Source organism: Pelodiscus sinensis, chromosome 3 (assembly GCF_052426305.1).
Source record: "Pelodiscus sinensis isolate ZL-2025 chromosome 3, ASM5242630v1, whole genome shotgun sequence".
In the NCBI taxonomy this organism is placed as follows: Eukaryota; Metazoa; Chordata; order Testudines; family Trionychidae; genus Pelodiscus; species Pelodiscus sinensis.
This window is the reverse complement of record NC_143054.1, coordinates 187,094,476-187,116,869: the sequence shown is the minus strand read 5'-3', so window position 1 is coordinate 187,116,869 and position 22,394 is coordinate 187,094,476. Positions and strand designations below refer to the sequence as shown.

General features: G+C 46.1%; 1 protein-coding gene across 3 annotated transcripts in view; it reads right to left on the bottom strand.

Annotated features, from left to right (window-relative positions):
• Positions 1-22,394, bottom strand: part of VPS54 (VPS54 subunit of GARP complex) — an 82,273-nt gene that overhangs the window by 43,577 nt on the left and 16,302 nt on the right. For all 3 annotated transcript variants that reach the window (XR_012903028.2, XM_075925590.2, XM_075925589.2), the window contains exons 3-8: positions 21,047-21,208; positions 17,415-17,656; positions 14,560-14,638; positions 12,115-12,149; positions 8,537-8,668; positions 4,445-4,830 (exon numbers count right to left, since the gene is read on the bottom strand). Coding sequence is in view for 2 of the 3 variants with exons in the window: in XM_075925590.2 (XP_075781705.1) it covers positions 4,445-4,830; positions 8,537-8,668; positions 12,115-12,149; positions 14,560-14,638; positions 17,415-17,656; positions 21,047-21,182 (1,010 nt within the window). In the remaining variant the exon portion in view is untranslated. The remainder of the gene's footprint in view (positions 1-4,444; positions 4,831-8,536; positions 8,669-12,114; positions 12,150-14,559; positions 14,639-17,414; positions 17,657-21,046; positions 21,209-22,394) is intronic.

Sequence of the window (22,394 nt, the reverse complement as noted above, 5' to 3'; positions counted from 1 at the left end):
TGCAGACATTCTGGGGCTTTGCCCACCATTCTAATGAGACTTTGGTCTTGAATGGTACAAACAGCGATCAGTTCAGGTTGTGCCTGTGTGATAAGTAGATAGTTCAAAGCCAGTCTTGGAGGAAGCATGTATGAAATATATCACGTCTGACTATGAATGTAGTGCTACCATATGGCCAAGCAACTGCAGACAGATTCTGGTGGAGAGCTCTGGACTTATTTGCACCTTGGAAGTGAGGTTGACAATTGTGTTGAATCTGTGGGTTGGGAGGAAGGTTTTGGCCTCTGTAATGTCCAACTGTGCTCTGATAAATTCTGGTTGCTGTACCGGTGTTAGTATTCATTTTTTCATGTTTACTTCAAAGCCTAGATTGGAGAAGAGATTCTTTGGTCCTTCAATAGCCTTGAATGTATCGTCTTAAGACAGGGCCTTTCTTGGGCAATCGTCAAAGTAGGCGAATATCATGATTCCTTGTTTGCAGAGGTGTGCTGCCATGACTTTGGAAAAACCCTGTGTGCTGTGGACAGGCCAAAACAGAGTACAGGCAGTCCCCGGGTTACGTACAAGATAGGGACTGTAGGTTTGTTCTTAAGTTGAATTTGTATGTAAGTCGGAACTGGTACATATTGTAGGGGAAACTCTAGCCACACATTTTTTTTAGTTTTGGATAGCATAGGGAAAGGTTAACGTTTGTTTTGTTTAAACGTTAAATGTTTGTTTAAACGTCTCTAATGTTTGTTTTGCTGTCTGTTCCCCTGTTCAGAAGATTTCACATCTATTTCTGTCCCTGTGACAAACTCAGGACTAAAGGAGTAACTCATCAAATACCAAACAGCTTTGCACCATGCTTTGAGCGAATAGCTTTATTTCCACACACCACCCAGGGTTCTAGGAGGAGGGTCCTTTTTTTGCTAACACAATGAGGCCAGCACTTTGTTTGTTTTGGTGGAGTCTTTGTTTGCCCAGGGAGCCCAGCATGTATAGGGGGAGGAGGGGCAGAGAGGCTGCTTTTGTCTGCTGTTCGGCAGCCTGTTGCTCAGGGGAGGGGGCAGCCTTTTGCTGGCAGGGAGGGAGGGGGGAGGCTGCGAGGCCGCGGGGGGGGGGGAGCGGGCGGGGGGGGGGCACTTTTCCTCTGCCCAGCAGCTCTGCGGGATCCCTGTCCCTGTGGCCAGCTGCTGCAGGCAGAGGCCAGTTGGAGCTGGCCGAAGAGGAGGAGGAGGTGGATTCTAGGACCCAGGTGAGCGAGCCCCGGGGAGGCTGCTGAGCCCCAGGGAGGCTGCTGCGCTCCGCTCCGGGAGCCAGGCATGTATAGAGGGGAGGAGGGGCGGAGAGGCTGCTTTTGTCTGCTGTTCGGCAGCCTGTTGCTCAGGGGAGGGGGCAGCCTGTTGCTGGCAGAGGGGTGGGGGGGGCAGCGGGCGTGGGGAGGCACTTTTCCTCTGCCCGGCAGCTCTGCGGGACCCCAGTCGGAGCCGGCCCGAGGAGGAGGAGGATCCTAGGACCCAGGTGAGCGAGCCCCGGGAATGCTGCTGCGCATGTGCGGGAGTTGCCTCACCCCGTTCGTATCTAGGGATCCGACGTAAGTCGGATCCACGTAAGTCGGGGACTGCCTGTACTTGGTATTGATAATCCTTGAGCAGGGCCAGGAAGAGGCGAGGGTAGGACAGAAGCTTGGGGGAATGGGTAGGGGGAGGTGGGATGAGGCCTGGGGCAGAGCACCACCCCCTGGGGAAATCCCAAAGTCAGCACATCTGGGTAGTTCATATGGATATTTCCAGGGCGTGACAAGTGGTGGTGAGCCCCGCTCGCCAGCCGTGTGGTTTGGCACGCTGCGCAAGCACTGATCAGTCTGCGGCGCCATGCAGGGCTAAAACCTACTCGCCACGGGTGAGTGGACTGCACTAATTGTCAAGCCCTGGATATTTCGACAGGAGTGCCCTATAAGTAGTGAACCTGAACTGGAATGTGACAGATGAATAGGCTTTGTGGTCAAAGATGTCTGAGCCAACTTCCATTTTTTATTGTATGGAGTCGTCAGACAGTGATGTTGTCTCCTTTCTCATTCACTACATTAACTATGAGAGAACTTGGGGTAGGATGAGGAAAAAAAAGCCTCCATGTCTTTTGCAGGAACACAATATTTCTTGTCTTGCAAGTTGGTGGTATGGACGCAGAGATCTGCTAGATAATCTAAACTGGATCTGATAAGGCTTTCTTGACTAGAAGTGTGATTTCCACCAATGTGGAGGCCTGCAAGATGTCTAGCAACTTATGTTGTAGCTTGTGGATTTCCTCCAGTGGGACTTGCTAAGTGTCCGCTAGTCTTTGAAAAAGTTCTTGAAAGAGTGTGAAGTCATTCAAAGCTATGGAAGGTTGTGGCAAGATTGCCTTATCCATAGAGGATGAGGAGATGTTGGCCATCAAGGTGCCTTCTTCCTCTAGATCCTCCTCTTGCTCCTGAAGAGGCTTCAACTCTGGCTCTGGGGGCCTGGAGATAAGGAAGATGGAGAGTAGATATGCAGGGCCCTCCAATCAGTTTCTGGTTGGGGAAAGGGTTGCCTATATGATTCCCAAAGGTTCCAGTAGAGCCTCTGTGTGGGTATAAACATGGTAGGTTTTACTCTCAGGTGCCCATACCAGGGACCTAGTTCAGTTATACAATACAGCTATTGAGGGCGTGTATCACCTATTTACTTGCCTTAGCACCTCTTTCACTATAAATTAAGCACTCACTGCAGCAGTCTCTCCTACTTCCAGCAATTCTCGGACACTAGGACTTGTGAGGAAATCCTTGAAAGGAGGCCTTGCAGCTGTCCTCTACACTGGCTGCACAGGAGAAATCGAATCCCTGCTGGCTAGGGGCCCGTTAGCCCCCCCCCCCCCCTTTATACTGGTCTGGCCCTTGTATATGGTGTAATGTGGTCAAACCAAGGGTGAGTGTCCCAATCTAGATCATTTTTAGCTTTGAGACATAAAATAATGCAAGCCCTAATGCATGCACTTTATGGACTGAAAAAGTGTTACAATATGTGATTATGTTGTACATATTAACATAATTTAATCAAACACACCCTTGGTGAATCAGCTATAGTACAGTGACACTTTAAGTGTGATTTTAAGGTAAAAAGCATATTGTGGGTTAAAACGGTCCGATACTATAGCCCCAGGGCTGATCATCATAGATTAGCAGATAGTGTCAACAAACACCTGTATGACTGTCTCCAGAGCTCTTTTTTGAACCGTTAAAGTTCTAGCCTTCACCACATCCTCTGGCAAAGAGTTACACAGTTTGACTGTGCACTGAGTGAAGAAAAACTTCCTTTTGTGTGTTTTAAACCTGCTACCTACTCATTTCATTTGGTGACCCCTAATTCTTATATTGTGGGAATAAGTAAATAACTTTTCCTTATTCACTTTTTCCATACCAGTCGTGATTTTATAGATCTCTATCATATTTCCCCTTGGTCTCCTCTTTTCTAAGCTGTAAAGTCCAAGTCTTTTTAATCTCCCTTCATATGGGACCCGTTCCAAACTCCTAATGATTTTTTGTTGCCCTTTTCCAATTCCAATATATCTTTTTTTGAGATGAGGCGACCACATCTGTACGCGGTATTCAAGATGTGGGCATACCACGGTTTTATACAGAGGCAAGAAGATATTTTCCGTCTTATTCTCTATCCCTCTTTTAATAATTCCTAACTTTCTATTTGCTTTTTTGATCGCCGCTGCACACTGAGTGGATGTTTTCAGAGAACTATCCACAGTGACTCCAAGCTCTCTCTGAGTAGCTGTAGATAAATTAGTCCCCATGATATTGTATGTATAGTTGGGATTATTTCTTCCAATGTGCATTACTTTACATTTATCAACATTAAATTTCATTTGCCATTGTGTTGCCCCATTACTTAGTTTGGTGAGATCTTTTTGAAGCTCCTCAGTCTGCTTTGGTCTGAACTATCTTGAACAGTTTGGCATCATCTGCAAATTTTGCCACCTCCATGTTTACCCCTTTCTCTAGATCATTTATAAATAAGTTGAATAGGTTTGGTCCTAGGATAGACCCTTGGAGGACCTCACTGGTTACCTCTCACCATTTGGAAAACTTACCATTTATTCCTACCCTTTGTTTCCTGTATTTTAACCAGTTATAATGCAGCTTATATTTGGTTTGGGGGCCCTATACATAATATAAATAGATATTTCAAGTGCCTTCAAAAAATCCTTCTCTCCAACACACACTCACCAGTCATTTATGGGCTCCTCTGATAGGTTACACTACAGAGTAATTATCAAGTATTTTTCTACACAGTATTACCCAAGAATGAACAGGGATTAGAGCAGATTCAGTTTAAGTATGTAAAATTTAGGATAAAATAACTGCTTGACATTCTGCAATAGGATTTATATTTCATTTTACTACTTTCAGAGGTTTGCAAATGTCACCTACCGGAAACTGTGAATGCCCTGAAGTTCTTGCTGCAGTACCTCTTGTGTTGTTGCTATTAAATCCAATGCGCCAACAAATTCAGAAGTGGACAACAACAGCTGTACTGTAGGCTGTGTTTGGTGTACAGTAGCCATTAACTTCAGTTTGTTGTATGCTTTCACACAGTTATTTCTGGTGAGTGATAGTCTTAAAACTTGAAGAGGGCCTTCACACATTACTTTATCAATTTGTGCGATTTTATCCCGAAGAATTTTTACAGCCTGGGAGGTTTTCCTGAGGTAGTCCTGCAACTCATGCTGAGAGGTCATTGCATGGAAAAATGCTTCTGAGCGTAGAGAAATTTGATGAGCAATATTTACTTCCACAATATCCAGATAATGACTCAGCTTGAGAGAGAGAAAAAAAACAACAACCGTGTGTTGTAACACCTGGCAAATTTATCACATTGCAAAAGCATTCAAATGCTTGTGGTGAGTATCTTTTCAATTATTTCTATAAATACATTCATTTGTACTACAATGATCAGCTGACTGTGGCCACTAACACTGGATTAAAAACCACTGGATTAAAAGTCAGTCTCAAATGAGTAACCTCCCAGTTTTGTTAGTGAGTTCAAAAGCACTGGGAAGGTTGAGAATCTCCTTTCTGGTGAAATCACGTTTGCAGAAAAGAAAGCAATTAAAGGAGTCTGCCCTAGCCTTTATATTTCAGACGTCAGACAGTAACCCCACTGCAATATACTACTGAGAGGGTGAGATGGGCCTGCAATGAGAATAGCACATGTAATAAACTCTGCCATGCACTAAGGCTGCTACACCAGGGTAGGCACCCCCAACAGGATGAAACTTGTCTGTGCTTGATGGTCTGAGCTAAGCAGCTCCTGCTTCTTGGGGAGAAAGAGGACAGCTGGGAGAAGGAGGTTTTGAAAGGGCCGAGTTCTCTGTGATACCCTCCTGAATTCACTTTTTTCTAGAGAAGTTCTCTCAGATGGTGGGCTTCCCCACGGTTGCCCTCAGCCAGCCACTGGGAGCCACTATTTGGCACGCGCAGATCGCCAGACAGCGCAGCTAGCGTGTGGGGCTCGCTGTGGTTCGTCGAGCCCTGGTCATCTCAATGCTAACACCCAAATGGCCTGATTCTTAGAGGTGCTGAACACCTGAAGATCACAATGACTTCAACAGGGGCGTGGCTGCTAAATCCTTTGAAAAGTAATGCTACTTCTTCTCACAATTATCTCATTTAGGATTTACAGTCTCAATCGATTATGCAAATCTTGGTCTATGCACAACAAGCTTATTTACAAATACCCTTCCCTTCCCACCCCCCACCACCACAACGCATCATGCCCTTGGGTAAGGCCCTATCTGAGGGAACTGATCTACACAGTGCCATGGAATTTGGAGGGGGGAAAGGGGGGATAAAAATTCCAAGTGATGGGTCCAGACTGGGTTTTCTGAGTACCACTTGGAAGTAGCGCAGGGTGACTAGGGACGGGGGCACTGCACTGAATATAATCAGGCGGAGCTGAGTCTAAGCAGGATCAGAGCCACACATTTTTGTAAGGCTCATGTAAAGAACAGGGCAGCATAATTATTAGAAAGCCAGGAATGCAGCTCTGAATACATCAGAGCTGCCCCACTGAGATTCTATTGTTTGTTTTAGTGTTTTGAGTCTATTAAGCTGCAGGAAGAAAACTAGAGAGACTCTGCTGGCTCTTATTTTTGGTTGCACTAGGGCAAAAACCCTGAAGTACCAGAGCGGTTTCTCTTTTCTTAACTCAGAACTCCAGCTGCATTTCATCCAAGTGCCTAAGATCCTGGCCCAGCCACTCTCTGCAAGCTGCATGCTTCTTAAAACTGATGTTTCATTGTCAGACAGTAATAAGTTCAAAGCATCTCAGGGGGGGCACATGCTTCCCAAACGCCGTGGTGAGTGGGGAGGGCAGGCCCCTGTTATCAGCACCAGGCCCTCCCTCGCCGGCTAGTCTCCCGGGACACATCACTCTGGGGAGAAGGCTGAGGGAAGAGGCAGGGTAGGGGAGAGCAGGGGCTGGAAGGGGGATTGTCCCTGCCCTTCCCCAGGCTGGGGGGGGGGAAGGTCATATGGCCCATGTTCCCCTCTGTACTCTCTCACCTGTTGCCACTGACAACAGTGGTTCTCAACCAGGGGTCCAGGGCCCTGCAGTGGGTGGCGGGCAGGTTTCAGGGGGGCCACCAAGCAGGGTCAGCATTAGACTCTCTGGGGCCCACAGCAGAAAGCTGAAGCACCACTGCATGGGGCTGAAGTCCAAGGCCCTGAGCCCTGCCACCAGGGGCTAAAGCCCTGGCTGAGCAACTTAGCTTCACGGGGACCCATGGCATGAGGCCCCAGACAACTGCCCTGCTTGCTACCCCCTAATGCAAACCCTGTTTTTTATATACAGACAACCAGCTGTGGGCCTATGTGGGCTGTGGTGTTTTCATAGCATGGTGGGGGACCTCAGAAAGACAATGGCTTAGAATCGCTGTTATAGACCTTGCTGCAATCTAATGCCCAATGAATGGGCAAGGAAAGCCAGAGCTGCAAGAATTTATTCCTGAGAGAGCGGCTAATGCTATTCTACAATCATCACCTACACGGGAGCAAGCTCCGAAAAGCAGTTGCACTTTAATATGCAGGGAAAATGTTTACATTAAAAACAAAAAAGAGTCACAACAATATTAAACTGTTGGAAGGGATTTGAAAGAGCATTTATACCAACAAAACAGGTGTCTGCTTTTTTCCTTTTTCCATTAAAAACGAACAAGTTTTAAATCCACAACAGCTCAGAGTGTGATTAGTCCAAAGACCCCTATTTCTCATATGGCTGAAAGTGCTCTGCCATCAACCACCACTGTGCTCTCAAGGCATGTGTGATAGAAACCGTAAAACAGGGGTGGGGAACCTTTTTTGGGACGGGGGCCACTGATCCATAGAAAAATCAGTCAGGAGTTACACGCAAGTAAGAAGCACGAAAACACCCACAAACCCTTGCAGACCTGGCCCCAAGTGGGGAGGGAAAAAACCCCACACTCACAGATGAGACCCTAAATGAGAAGCAAAAGGAAAAAAAAAAAAAGACATTCATCTCACTACCCTCAAGCTACACCCCAGAGCCTAGGAAGACCAGTGGCCCTCCCCCCGCCAGGCTCTGGGGTGAGGAAAAAAATGAGGGGTTCAGTGCATGGGAAGGGGCAGCTGGGGAGCAGGCTGGGTGAGGATGTGGGGTCTGGGTAGGAGGTAGGGTGCAGGAGCAGGCTGGGAGCGTGGGGTCTGGCCAGGAAGGAGGGTATAGGGATGTAAAATCCCATGTAAATTGTTACCCAATTAAACTATAGGCTTAACCAGTTGACTGCCCATGGCACAGTGGGCCCAGCTGCTTTGGCCAAGGCCCTCTGTAACACGGGGTGGGGGGAGGGCTGTTCTGATCTGGCTGGAGCAGCCCCCATCTGGCTCCCTGTTGGAGGGCGAGCTCCAAAGCTCACAAGCCAGATAAAAGCAAGCTGCAGCTGGATCTAGCCCTCGAGCTATAGGCTCCCCACCCTGCTGTAAAAGGAAGCAATGCAGCTGGTATAATGCCTGAAAGATGACATAGGTTTAATACTTCCTTGAAGTGCACGGAAAATCCTGCCTTGAATATGGGGTTTTCCTGAAAGCTTTGAGAAAGCTGTACTATTATTCAACTGTCAATATATACACTCACTCCTTGCACTCACTCCTCCAGCAAGCTCTAGTCATATTCAAAACACACACAAAAGACGTTCTCAATGGGTATTGTCTTCTTTGATTGTTTTAGTAGTTACTTCTAGAATCTCTTTATATTGCATGTAACAATGCTCATTCATTGGTCCTACCTTGGCAGATGTGTTTATTTTTTAAAAATTGTCTTCTCAGAAAAGTGGCACCCACTGGCATTTACTGAAAGCTCCTAGGCTGATTAAAGTAATACGTGGGCCATAAAATTAATGAGTCACATAACTGTAGAGAGCAGTGGCAGTGGACTTGGCTAGAATAGTTTTCTTTGTAATCAGGGAACAGCTGTACTGAACAACAGCATAGTGCACTGAGACTTACCTTTTCCTGAAGCAACTTTGAGGAAGCTGCATCACGATTTCCCTTTCCTCCAGAAGTATTAAAGTGAGACCATGGTAAAACCGCATTAAATGTTAAGGAATCTTCCAAGGCAAAATCTGGTTTCATAAAAATCTGAAACAAAAACATAAATAATTACATCTCTCTCTTGCCTCTGGTTTCCTTTCCTTATCACTATTCCCCACCCTTTGAAAACAAAGTGCAAACCAACCAACCCCATTTTGACAATTCTTCTGAGGATCCTACCTGTCAGTTTCTCTAAAAGCAGCATCTCTCTGTCTCTGTGTGTGTTCAAGAACTATTAAAGGGTATGAGACAGGGCCACCAAATTTGGAAGGCAGCTTCCTCTTCTTCTAAGTTAAAGCAAGGTCAGGACACCTGGAAGCCCAGGAACACGACTGTTTTGCGTAACATGCAAAGGAAGGGGTTGCTGTTCAGAGGGAGAGCTATCCTGCAGTGTCCACTGAAGGCAGTCATACCACCAAGAGAGTGGCCAGCAGGGCTGGGGCTAAGCCATCTTGCTTGTCAACACACCAGTAAGTATCCCCCTGCCCCACACCTTTTCCCCCACTGGTACCTGGAGGGGCCTGAGGATGGAGAAAAAAGGCCCCTGACAACTGTGGGGGGTGGGGGGGGGGGGAGAAGAAAATGGCTGGGGAGGAGGGAGTGCTGGGGGGACAGAAAACACCCGGAAGTTGGGGAGGGGAGCTGGGGGTGGAGACGGGGACAGAGAAGGCCCATACCGGATGGGCCCCCTGCCCGAGCCCCTTCTCACCCCCCTGCTCACTCTTACACGCTCACTCTCACATCTTCCTGCACTCGTCCCCAAACATCCCCAAAGCCCTGCCCTAAGTCCTGCACCCCCCGCACTGCCAGCCCCCTGCCCTGAAGGACCTGGACAACACCAGGTAAGTCTGCTAGCAAATACATAAATCAAGCAAGCAAGCTACTCCTTACAATTGAGACACATTTTCCAACTGTGAAATGAATGTGACCCAGTGCTGGGTTGTCTTCCTGACTCTGCAGTTAAACAGCCTAATGGTACAGACGTACAAATGGTCCAAGTCCCAAATCCTGAGTTGTACTGAGGGGAGGTCTTCTATGGGGCAGGAATGAATCCTTCTTTGGGACACTCTTCAGCAGGAGAGATGCTCCACTGCTGGTACTCCATCCGTAAAGGTGGAGCAGGCTCCATGCTGCTCACACTTCCACCAAGTGGTGGATCCATCTTGCAATTAATTCATTGAGTCCAGGTTTCTGATTCCCACTGTACAACAGCACACATGATGCCCCTGCAACTGGACTCTGCAGAATGCTGGATTGTCAGTACATAGCTCCAAAGCCTGCCTCCCCAGGCGCAATGCAGCAACTCTGGTCACTAGAAGGCCTCAATTCTGTTCCTGCCTCTGTTCATCTCAATGAAGTGTGGTCTCTGACACAGCTGCATCTGGCTTAGTTTTACTCCTTAAAACCACTATATGGCCTGGAACTTTTAGGAGGACTGGACTATTTCCTCCCTATTCACCCCAAGCACCACACACGACATCAAAGGATTCAACAGTGAGAAATCAGTACAAAGCACCATCTGTTCCTTGGCCTTGATTTCAAAAGTAGCAATGAAAACGACTTTAGCTACAACTTTAGGGTATGTCTACACTTGCACCCTCTTTCGAGAGAGGGATGCAAATGAAGACATTCGAAATTGCAAATGAAGCCAGGATTTAAATACCCCGTGCTTCATTTGCATATTTGCATCATGGAGCTATTTCAAAATAGCGCTATTTCGAAATAACAGACGCTGTTAAGACATGGTTATTTCGAGAGAAAACCCTTCTCTCGAAATAACCCTTATTCCTCATACAATGAAGTTTACCAGTTATTTCGAGAGAAGGGTTTTCTCTCAAAATAACCGTGTCTTAACAACGTCTGTTATTTTGAAATAGCACCATAATGTGAATATGCAAATGAAGCACAGGATATTTAAATCCCAGCTTCATTTGCAATTTCGAATGTCTTCATTTGCATCTCTCTCTCGAAAGAGGGTGAAAGTGTAGACATACCCCTACAAATTAGGGATGTTAAGTAGCAGTTAATTAGCTAATCAAATAGTTGATGGAATTTCCATTGACTACTCAATTAGTCAATGAGGAGGGGGTGCTTACTACCCCTCACTGCAGCTCTGCAGTTTAAATGGAGCTGGGCACGCAGGGGTTAGCTCCCAGAGGTGGCGTGATCCAGGACTGAACAATCCTAGCTCGCCCCAGTTCCGGGATTGCTGCAGTTCTGCCTCCACTGTCCCCTCTCCCGGCCCCCCCTCCCCCCACACAGAATGGAGAAGGTGCTGGGGGGAAACCAGCTTTTAAGCTGGCTTCCCCAAGCACCAGCTCCTGCTTCCCTCTCTCTCCACTTGCTGCCTCTGATACAGAGGCAGCGGGAGCGGAGCGTGGACACACGAGTAGTGACTTTACCTGATAAGCCTAAGCTTATCGGGTAGTTGACTACTCGAGTAGTCACTTAATTCCCTACTACAGACCTTCAGGGCATGCGTAGTGATCAACATTAAACCATTTCCCTGATAATGTATTATAAACTGGACAATTTTTTTAGTCTGAATAAAATGGTGAAGGTTTGTCTGTTCTGACCACCTGTCTGTCATAAAGACTGGGACAGGAGTTGTCTTGTTATTTATATGTTAAGTGCCTAACACAATAGAGCCCTAATCCTTAACAGGGTGCCTAGATGCTACAATAAATAGCAATAGTATCAGATCTAACAATAGGGTAGGTTCATCAATGGCTATTAGCAGGGCTTGACAAATAATACAATCTACTCGCCCATGGCAAGTAGATTGCAACCCGGAAGAGCCGGGTTCGGGCGACCTGCACATGCGCAGATCGCCAGACAGCGCGGCTGGCGAGCGGTGCTTGCCGCGGTTCGGCGAGCCCTGGCTATTAGCCAAGATGGGTAGGAATAGTGTCCCTATCCTCTGTTTGTCAGAAGCTGGGAATAGGTAACAAGGGAGGGATCACTAGATTACGTGTTCTGTTCATTCCTCTGGGGCACCTAGCATTGGCCACTGTTAGAAAACAGAATATAAGGCTACACAGAACTGGTCTGACCCAATATGGCATTTCTTATGTTCTGTAACTTGCATCTAACATTCCCCCACTCCTCCTTTTCCTTGGGAGTGTTTTTCCTAGACAATGGTGTCCAACAGACCACAGCCACACTTCAGTACAGAGCAAGGTAGCTGTCTGTGTACGATTCTATGATTATTTATCAATTAAGGCTTGAAAATAATGGCAGTTGTGTTTTCCCTTCAATATTCACTAAAAGAATAAATGACACTCAGGAGACAAAAAGAGCCAAAAAACTTGAGTATTATCCATCTGGATTGCTTTGTCTAAGATCTACGTGCATTACTGCAACTTAGGAGGGTCAGAGGATATCTATTAAAACAGTTCTTCCTCTTATATATGCTCACATACAAACACACTATGAAGTCATACACTAGAAGCACATTTTTCCTTCACAAAACCTATACTGTACTGCAATCATACCTTAGGTACTTGTTCCAGATCTGTCCTGGATTTATCTAAAAATAAATAAAATATAAGTAAGCTAGCATGATAAATATAAGACTTCATTGTAGTCTTCTATAGTCCGTGATCAGAAAACTTATTAAAACAATTAATTTAATTAGTCAGATATTAAAGGCCTCATTGCCCTTTGTGATTGGGGGGGACCTGCCTACAGTTTCTGTGTGGCACTCGGATATGTCAGAATTAGACTGATTTAAAAATTAGGGTATTAGTTATGCTATAAAAGAAATGCAGCACTTCAAACTCATTCAGAGTGAACTTCATCTTGCTGATGAGGACCAGCATAAGGCCCTCTGCACCATTTAATCTTCTCATTGGCACTCACTGGGGGTTGCATGCTCAATGGGGTTAGACCCAGAAGGCAAATGCATTGAGGTGTGATGGGAGGAACCACGGGATCCACACAGATTCAGAGACATTAACACAGTGGGGCTGACACTGTGGGGGTAAGGCATCGGGGGACCGGCTCCCCACACCAAAGGGGGTGGGGCTAGGGTGGAAGGGGCGTGGCTTAGGGCAGTCAGCCCTTAGCGCTGCCCAGAGCACGACACTGGGTTCTCTCTCCACGCCTCAGAGCTGTTTGGAGTGGCGCTCGGGTGCTCCGGTGGCAATTCAAAGGAGCCCAGGGATCCAGAGCAGCAGCAGCTGGGAGCTCCGGGGCCCTTTGAAACGCCGGGCTCCTGTGCCGTACCCCCTTCGCCCCTCTCTGTCAGTGGCCTGCCCTAACCCACTGTGCAAGTGACACGGAGTTGGTACCGTTGCAGCCCATGGGCTGAAGTGATGATTATAAGGAGTGGTTGCATAGGGAAGGAAAAAAAGTCAGGACTGAAGAAGAGCTGCACTGAAGCTCCATGCCTTGTCCCCTTTTGGAAGTGAGAAGATTCCACACTCTTGGGGCTCGTCACATAAAAGGAGCTCAGTCAGAATGTACAGAGGCCTGTCCAGCCAAAAAGAGAGGAAGATGAAACTAGAAGTCCACAGCTCACTTGGAGGTCCCCTCCTCCCCACTTAATAACCATGGTGAAAAGGAATTTTTACCACCTCTCGCCTATAGAGCTCTTACTTTATTTGTATAAAAAAAACAAAAGTCAACAGGGCCCAAGAACCATCCCTCAGCTTTCTGTCCTCAGTCTCAAGCCACAGCAACTCTTACAGCAGTGAGACCCCAAGTTAAGTCTTCTGGGACTGGAGAAAAATAGGCAACTCCAACCCAGGATTGGAGAGTTAGTTTATCAAAGATCTGTTCTCCCACATGCACTCTCCAATGCCCTGATGCAGAGATTTTTATCCTGTTTGGCTTTGCACCAACCTTTCCTCAGGATAGTTATTCTTATTGAAGCCTGCATGTTTTGGGCTAGATAAAGTGCTTAAACAGGCATTTTAACAAATACAGAACTAATGTAGAATAAAAGCTATCCATTCTAAAGCTATGATATTGTTCATATAACGCTAGCAAGACCCCTCTGTGGTACAACAGGCATTTAACAGAGGAAGAATGTTATTGTCCTGACAAAGGTAAAGCATAATTCAATATCAGAGTTAGTTCTCAAGAACTTAAACTATGAAAGGGGGGGGGAGAGGGAAATTGAACATTATTTTCCATGGAAAGGGAAAAAACTGAGCTACCAGAGGTATTAGAAATCCTGGCAAGATGAGCTGAATCCAATGGAGTAATTAAAAACAGGGAAGCATTCTGTAATTACTAGAAATAGGGGACGCAGACAAACTTTCACCCAATGAGCATTGATTCACCAGTGAAACTCTCATATGGGAAAGTAAAAGAATTAAGAACTACAAGCTTATTTTAGATTTTCCATTATACTTTCTCTACTTGTCTTTTGTGTTAGTTCTCAATCTTTGAGATACCTCACTACAAAACCAAAATATGTCAGGAAAAAGAGTCTTGTTACAGCTACAGACTCCATTAAAATCACTGTGCAAGCCCCCCCCCCCCACCCCCCGTTGCTAATGATCTTTCAGTATGTCAGGGATGCCACAATGTCACAAATTCCAATTTTTGTTCTCCACACAGACGTGGGAGAATGGATTCTTTATTGCTCAGAATATGACCAGTAGCCAGAAACTCAGCAGAATCACATAATCTAGTTTCTTTCTCTTCTTCATTTTTTTTTAAATAAGAGGAAGTTAAATGAAACACGGTCATGGACGTAATTTCAAATCGGGACTGCAGAGATGCCAAGGAAGAATTAGAGGACAGGAATCTCTAGTATTTTTAACCTACAATGTCTCTATCCAATTATGACTGGATTTTCAGTGATCATTAAAAATAAACCAGCAGCTATTGCAGCAGATATCATCATAAGAACAACAAAAAGATTTGACAAGTGTATTATATTATAGAAAAGAAAATGACTTTTTAAGAAGTAAATGAATAGTGTTTACCATGAGTATTTAAGAGAGTACTGTCGAAGGTATCTTTAGGAGGACAAATATTCTTGCATCTTTCATGAATCTTCTCTCTCTATATAAAAGAGAAAAGATATTTAAGAAATAGTCTGACAGTAATACAATTAAAAAACCCTTTTTCGTTTAAAAGGAATATTCAGAACATTTTCAGTATAAGATATTACATTATGTCAAATAATTCTGACACCTTCAAGACTAATTTTTTCCTAGGTAAAATGTAAAAGATACCAGAATGACAATTCTGGAGGCTGAAATCCTTGTTTGTTATCTGGTTGGTATGTTATTTCTTTGTTGATTTCAAATCAATAGTTTCACTGTCTTCTTTTCTGTGAACTTATTTTTTAAATCAGGGGTTTTCAAACTCTGGGTCGCAGCTTTTAAGGGCAAGCTACTAGCTGCCGCAAGATGCTTTGTTTACCTGCACCTCCACAGATATGGTCAATTGCTACTCCCATTGGCCACCAACCATCATTCCCAGACAATGGGAGCTACAAGAAGCAGTGTGGACCGGGGCATTGCTTTCCGTAGTTCCCATTGGCCAGGGATGGTCCATACCTGCAGAGGCACAGGTAAGCAAAGTGTCTTCTGACGAGCTAGTAGCTTGCCCTTACAGGCCACGACCCAGAGTTTGAAAACCCCTGATCTAAATTCTTTCCACAAAATGAAATATAAATATCCACTGATTGCAGTTACAAGCTTACAACTATTATTTATTTGCAGTCTAATCTGCAAGTAATCCTTCACTAAAGTAAAAACATCCTTTTACTGACTTTCTTCTCAAATGTAACATATAAAAATTCCTTCCCCATCATACTTATATGCACCACAGTAAAATCTTATACCCTATTTAGCTAAGCTAAGTTTCTGTTTTTACTTATAAAGCTTAAACATGGATTCCACATTTTATAAGACTCTTCTATTTTGTCCTCTTGTTTTTTCACAGCAAACTGAAGCTGCAAGATGTATCAAAAATTCTTTTCACAAGCAACTCATGCCTCTCCTTCCAATACTTTGTTTATTTTCACAAATAGTTGTATTTCATTTTTCATGCAATAGTTTATTTTTTTTAAATATTGGCTATATAAACATCTTTCTGTATATATAAAAAAGTTTTTCCTGCAGGACGACACAGTGACATCATCACGCCACTTTGCGTCCCACAGCCCCTCCCCTCTCAGCCACCTGGCCGCCTCCTCCTCCCTCCCTTACCAGTGCTGAGGGTCCCGGCCTCCCTGGTGTTGGGGTAGGTGATAGCCACACAGCCTCCATGAAGCTCTGGGGGGGGGCAGGGCAGCAGCCCCGCAGTTTCCCAGGTCTCCCCGGAGCTCCAGGGGGTGGAGCAGCAGCCATGTGACCTCCCAAGTCTCCCCAGAGAGGGGCCAGGAGCTGTGCCCCCTCTCCCCTCGCAGGGGGAAGGTAGTCAGGGAGCCGCAAGGCCTCATGGGGTGGAGAGCAAATTCCCTCATCTGGGACCGGGCAGGTGCCAAGGGTTCCGGACAAGAGAGGTCCAACCTGTACTACACTGAGGAGGAAGAGTTGATAATCAGTTCCTCACAGCAGCCAAAAGTTAAAGGAAGCAATAGCCAAAGGAACAGAACACAGCAATTTTCCATGTCTTATTTTAGGCTGTGCTATTTAAAAAAAAAAAACCTGAAAAACAGCTCTGACTTTTATCAGATGACCATTAGTCAGTTTCTTACTTCATTATGTATATTTAAGCATTTTGTACACAGACCATTTTAAAGACACTCTTAGTAATAATTTAGTTATGTTTTACATTTCACCAGGCGACTGAGGGTTGGGTTTTTTTAGATTAGAGAGTGAAACTACTGAATATGCTTTTAAGAATAATTAGTGAAGTTTTCAATAAGCTAATGAAAATAGTGAAGATGAACAGCAATGATAAGGACTGTACATTTAACCAAGAGTTAGGGATGTTAAATTGCGGTTTTCTGACTAACTGTGTAGTTGATGCAATCTGTATCGACTACACGATTCAATAAGAACCGCTCTGCAGAGCTGCAGTGGGGGTATCTTCAGGAGCCAGCTCAAACCGGGCTCTTACTAAATTTCAAATGCAGAGGCGCAGCGTCCTGGACCATCATGAGCCAGGATTGCTTGGTCCCAGCTTGTGCTGAGTCCAGCAGCCCCTGTTCACCACGAACAGCGGCTGCTGCAGGAGCAGCCTCTATTTGTGGCAGCGAAGGCTGGTCACAGGCAGGGGCTGCTACTGCAGCAGCCCCTGCCCATGGTCAGCCCTGTCTGCCGCATATAGAGGCTGCTCCAGCACCAGTCCCTGTTTATGGCAGCCAGGGCTTGGCTGCCCGTGGGGTCCCAACTCCCTGCTAGGACCTCCCCCAGACAGGGGCTGCTGCCGGAGCAGCCTCCACCCACAGCAAGCCTTGGCCGGCCACAGGCAGAAGCTGCTGTGAAGCAGCCTTCCCTATCCCCCCCACTGCTTCCGATAGAGGTAGTGCAGGGGGAAGGAGGGGAGGTGGCACCGCAGAGCTGGTGCTGAGGGGAACCAGCTTTGAGTAGTCGATACTCCAGTCAACTACTTGCTAACACCCCTAACAAGAGTATGGCATTTAGGAACTAAAAAAAGAAGAAATATCAGGGAAAAAGAATGTAGACATGCTGAGAATGGTGAATTTATCACACACACTATACCAGGACCAAGAAAAGAGTCAACTAGCATAGAACTAGACAGTAGTTACCAGATAATAAGATGGTGAACTATTAACAGGCATAGTCTCTTAGTGGGGTCAGACTCAAATGGCTCCTCTGAAGTTTCATTTTAGCACATAATATATCTAACTTTGGAGCTTTACCTGAACGATTTCTTGTTGGTATAACACAAAATTTTCCTTGTTGATCTGTGGGAGGTAGAATGAAGGTGCAACTTCTGTGTCCACAAAATCCAGTCCCCATGTTTTTGTAAAGAAATCAGTTTCCCTTTTTGCTAATCTAGGATCATTTAGTGCCGCTGGGAGATTTACTTTGGAATGATAAATTGTCCATCTATGCTGATCTGCAACTAGAGATGGGCTGTCACCTAAATTATTAGGATCACCTTTAAGCACAAAAGATAAAACAGTCCATTAAGAAAAGAAAAGTACATTTTTCATAGTAAACTGAATGTAGTCCTTGAAACAAACCACACATTTAAAAAAATGTTATTTATACAAAGCATCAGAATTATCTAAAAAAGGGATTGCATATCAGACGAACTATCCCTTTCCACAACAAACTCATTTTTGTATTACAATTTTAAACCTGTAGTTAGGTATATTCCTTCAGTATCCTCACACAAATACCATTAATTCTTCTGGCACCCTTTGAAAGAACTCTGTAGACTTAAATAAATCTTTAATATACAAACTTGAACTACTGTATCCACCATCCTAGAACTACAGTTAAGGTTCTCACATGTTACTTTAGGGAATTTCCAAAGTCCCACTACTTCCCCCCTTTATGTCCCTTAGGGTATGTCTACACTACAAAGTTAATTCGAACTAACGGACGTTAGTTCGAATTAACTTTGATAGGCGCTACACTAGCGCTCCGCTAGTTCGAACTTAATTCGAACTAGCAGAGCGCTTAGTTCAAACTAGGTAAACCTCATTGTACGAGGACTAAGCCTAGTTCGAACTTACTAGTTCGAATTAAGGGGTGTGTAGCCCCTTAATTCAAACTAGTGGGAGGCTAGCCCTCCCCAGCTTTCCCTGGTGGCCACTCTGGCCAACACCAGGGAAACTCTATTGCCCCCCTCCCGGCCCCGGACCCCTTAAAGGGGCACGGGCTGGCTATGATGCCCGTGCCAGGTGCAAGCCTGCCAGCACCCAGCTAGCAGACCCTGCACCTGGCACGGCTCGAGCCAGCCACCCGATGCCCCCCAGCCCTCCCCCTCTTCCCGGAACCAGGCTGGCGGCTCCCGGGAGCTTTCTCGGGACCGCAAGAGGCGGGCACACGCCTGGTCTAGTGCGGACATCGTGGACCTCGTCCACAACCTCCGCACTAGAAACAGGAAAGTGGCCGTCTAGGGCAGGAGAGCTGCCAGCCTGGCCACCCAGGAGCAGGTGTGCATGAAAATCAAGGTGGTCCACTGAGACACCCAACCCTGAGCTTACAATGGCCGTTCTGGGTCAGACCAAAGGTCCATCTAGTCCAGTAGCCTGTCTGCCGACAGCGGCCAACCCTAGGGACCCTGGAGGGGATGGACCGACGACAGTGACCAAGCCATTTGTCTTGTGCCATCTCTCTTCAGCCTTCCACAAACTTTGGGCAGGGACACCACTCCTACCCCCTGGCTAATACCACTCCATGGACCCAACCTCCATGACTTGATCTCACTTCTCTTTAAACTCTGTTCCAGTTCTAGCCTTCACAGCCTCCTGCAGCAAGGAGTTCCACAGGTTGACTCTTTGCTTTGTGAAGAACAACTTTCTGTTACTAGTTTGAAGCCTGCTACCCATTCCTTTCCTTTGGTGTCCTCTAGTCCTTCTATTATGGGAACTAATGAAGAACTTTTCTGTATGCACCCTCTCCACCCCACTCATGCTTTTATAGACCTCTATCCTATCCCCCCTCAGTCTCCTCTTTTCTAAACTGAAAAGTCCCAGTCTCTTTAGCCTCTCTTCATATGGGACCTCTTCCAAACCTCTGATCATTTTAGTTGCCCTCCCCTCTCCCACCCTCTCTCTTCCCCTCTCCCACCTCCTTTTCCCAGTCTCCCCCCGTTTTGTTCAATAAAGAGAGATTCTATTTTTGACCACACGTTTTCTTTATTTAGTACATCAGGAAGGGGGGCTAGGGAAGGGTAAGTGGAAGGAAGTGAGGGAGGAATGGGGTACAAGCCCCGATGGGGAGGACTGGGCTGCCTCTGCGGGCTTCTGGGGGTGGAAGCTCTCCTGCAGCCCCCCAATTGCCTCCTCTCCCGAGATGGCAGCCTGCAGCAAGTGCAGCCGGTCTGATGGCCGAGTGCTGTGATGTGCCCAGTGTGGGCACTCAGGGCACTCCAAGCCAGGACTGCTTTGCAAGCGGGGCATCCCTGAGAACTGTCTGTCCGGGGTGGGGGTCAGGTCCCTTTAAGCACAGCCCTCGGCTAGCCTGAGGCAGCAGCTCCACGCTCTAAGTCCTCATCTGATGCACTGCTGGCACTGCTTCCGGCCAGCCTTAACCCCGGTTCAGGGTCCACTCAATGTGGACATACTAGTTCGAATCAGCAAAAAGCTAATTCGAACTAGTTTTTAGTTCTAGACGCGTGTAACACGCCCCCGCCCCGGAGGTAGGGGGGGAAGGGGGGGAAACCCCCCCCTTTTTACCGTGCTATTGTCGGGCGCGCCCCTCTTGCCCCTCAAGGCTTCCAAACACTTGCTAATCCCGCCGTGCTATGCCTCGCACGGGTTGCACCGCCGTTGCCCCAGCGACCACACACTCTTGGGAAAGGGGGAGAGGAAGGGGGTCTGGGCCCACCCTCGCTCCGGACCCCGACCCAGAGCCCTAAAGCTAGGACGCTGGTCCTAGCTAATAACGGGGGGGGTCTGCGAACCCTAAACTCCCCCGCTCACGGGTTCCGCGGCCCCGCCCTAGGTCGCTTCTTTCTCTCCCCGGTCCCTTGCCCTCTATCCTCGGCCCCCTGGGTTTAACCTCACCCAGGGCCGCCAGTATCCGGTCCCCCACGGCTCCTCCTGGGCTGCCCGGTCTCCCTGCTCACCCCCCCTTACCGGGCGGGCGTCCACTGTTTTTAAATCTCCCGCCCGACGCAGGGTGATGACGTCCCCCCCCTGCGTCCTCTGCGGGCGCCATGTTTCCCCGGCGCGGGGGTGACGTCCCGCTTGGCGCGGGGCTGGGCGGATGCCGCTTCTCCTTGCGGCTTGGGCCGGCCGGCCCTGACAGCGTCTCTCCGCGATCGGGGTGCCCCTGGGTCGCGGCCAGCTCCAGAAGTGGCGGGGCGGCCCCGCCACACAGCGTTAGTTCGAATTAGCTTAGTTCGAATTAACTAATTCGAACTAAGTTAGTTCGAATTAACGGTGTAGTGTAGACATACCCTGACTCTCAACCATTTTCTATGACAGCTCTCATTCTAACTAAGAAGTGACCTTATAAGAGTGCCAGAGTTACACATCTTGATCTCTTGCTCCCTTGGGACAACTATCTTTGTCTCACAACTGTGCACTGGGTGATCTTTCACAGGCTCTGAAAGAAGCCTCTTCCCCCATATCCTTCATTGGCTGGTGACGTCAGTGTGAGGTGGAGATATAAACAGGGAGGAAATGGGAGATTTTCAGATCTCCAAAAAGGAAACGTGATATTTTGAGGATGGAGTAAATACAAGGCCACACTACCTATTGGTATGAAATAAAATTTTATATTAATATCCAGAAAACAAGAGAAACTGATTGATCATTTTCAGGTTACTGACTATAACATTATTTTAATCTGCTTTATAAGCCAAAATTACCTGTAGGTTCCTTGGGACATACATCAGGCAGTGATTGCACAGGTCGAAAGCGTTTAGCAGAATCCATTTCCTTTTTAAAGAAAGCATCTCTGCTATTTGACTGAGGCACTGGTGAAGAACTGTGGCTCGATGCCATTGCATATAATCGCCACGTGATAGAAGCTAAGTATGAAAAAGAAAACACAAAGTCTTTAATGACATTCATTTAACAACTCACCTACACAAAACTAGACAGTTTAAAACAATACTAGTTATCTTTCAACCTGGTATGAAGAATATTACATTTTAAACATAAAAATAAAACGCATAATGAAACTTTATGTTCCATTTCCTGCCATACCAACAGAAAGGTTTAATTTTCTCTCCCTCTCCCACTGTACGTAAAAATGCCCAAACACATTATATCTGTTTCCATAATTATCCAAGCATTATCATAGAAATATTTCCTCTCAGAAATATGCCAAACTCTGGAGTTTTGTGAATGAGAACATGCCAGTATATCATGGGGAATTCTGTTTAATCTACCGATAGAAGCAATCTTGTGCAAGTCCACAGATGGTGGATCACATATCTAAAGTCCCTAATGTGTAGATTAAGGACCAAATTCTCTGTTACTTTAATTCTATTGACTTAAGTAGAATTGCATGAGCAGCAAACTTTATGTATAATGACATATAAGCACAATTTGGTGCATTTTTCCCTGAACTTTCCCTCTTTTTTTGGTAGTAGAGGGTTGAAAGATTTATTGGCAAAGTATTTAAAAAGAATAATTTGTGTTGTGCATGAATAGTAGGCAAAATCCTTATGCTATGATGATGTATGTACTTCAGGGAAGGGTTCTATCATTTTACAAGGTAGAGGAATCCATTACGGTGAAAATCAATTTCCAGAGAGTAATGGAATGAATGTGCCAAGTTGTTTCAATACATGACAATGTGCAAACTACAATTTTATTAATACTGAACCACTCCAAAAAGTATAAAATTCATACCTCCTTATACTGGGGTCAAGTGACCGGTACTTGTGTAGTGAGCTAAATATAAGGTTTTCAGGGGAATAAATTCCACTCTCACCCCAAACCAACAGCAGATTGTAAAACGGCAACACAGACCCTCTATGGGGGGTTCTGGGCCAATAGCCTCATGTAGAGTCCTCTGACAAAATTTTTTATATATATATATATATATATATATAAAAAACCAACTCCCTCTACCTCAGACCCAGTGAAGAAAATTGTCAATAGTATAAAAAAAAAAATGAGGAGTAATGTTAGTTCGAACCAAGGGGTTTGGTTCAAACTAACACGTCTCGGCAGATACTTTCACTTTCGAATCAGCTGTTGAGAGGA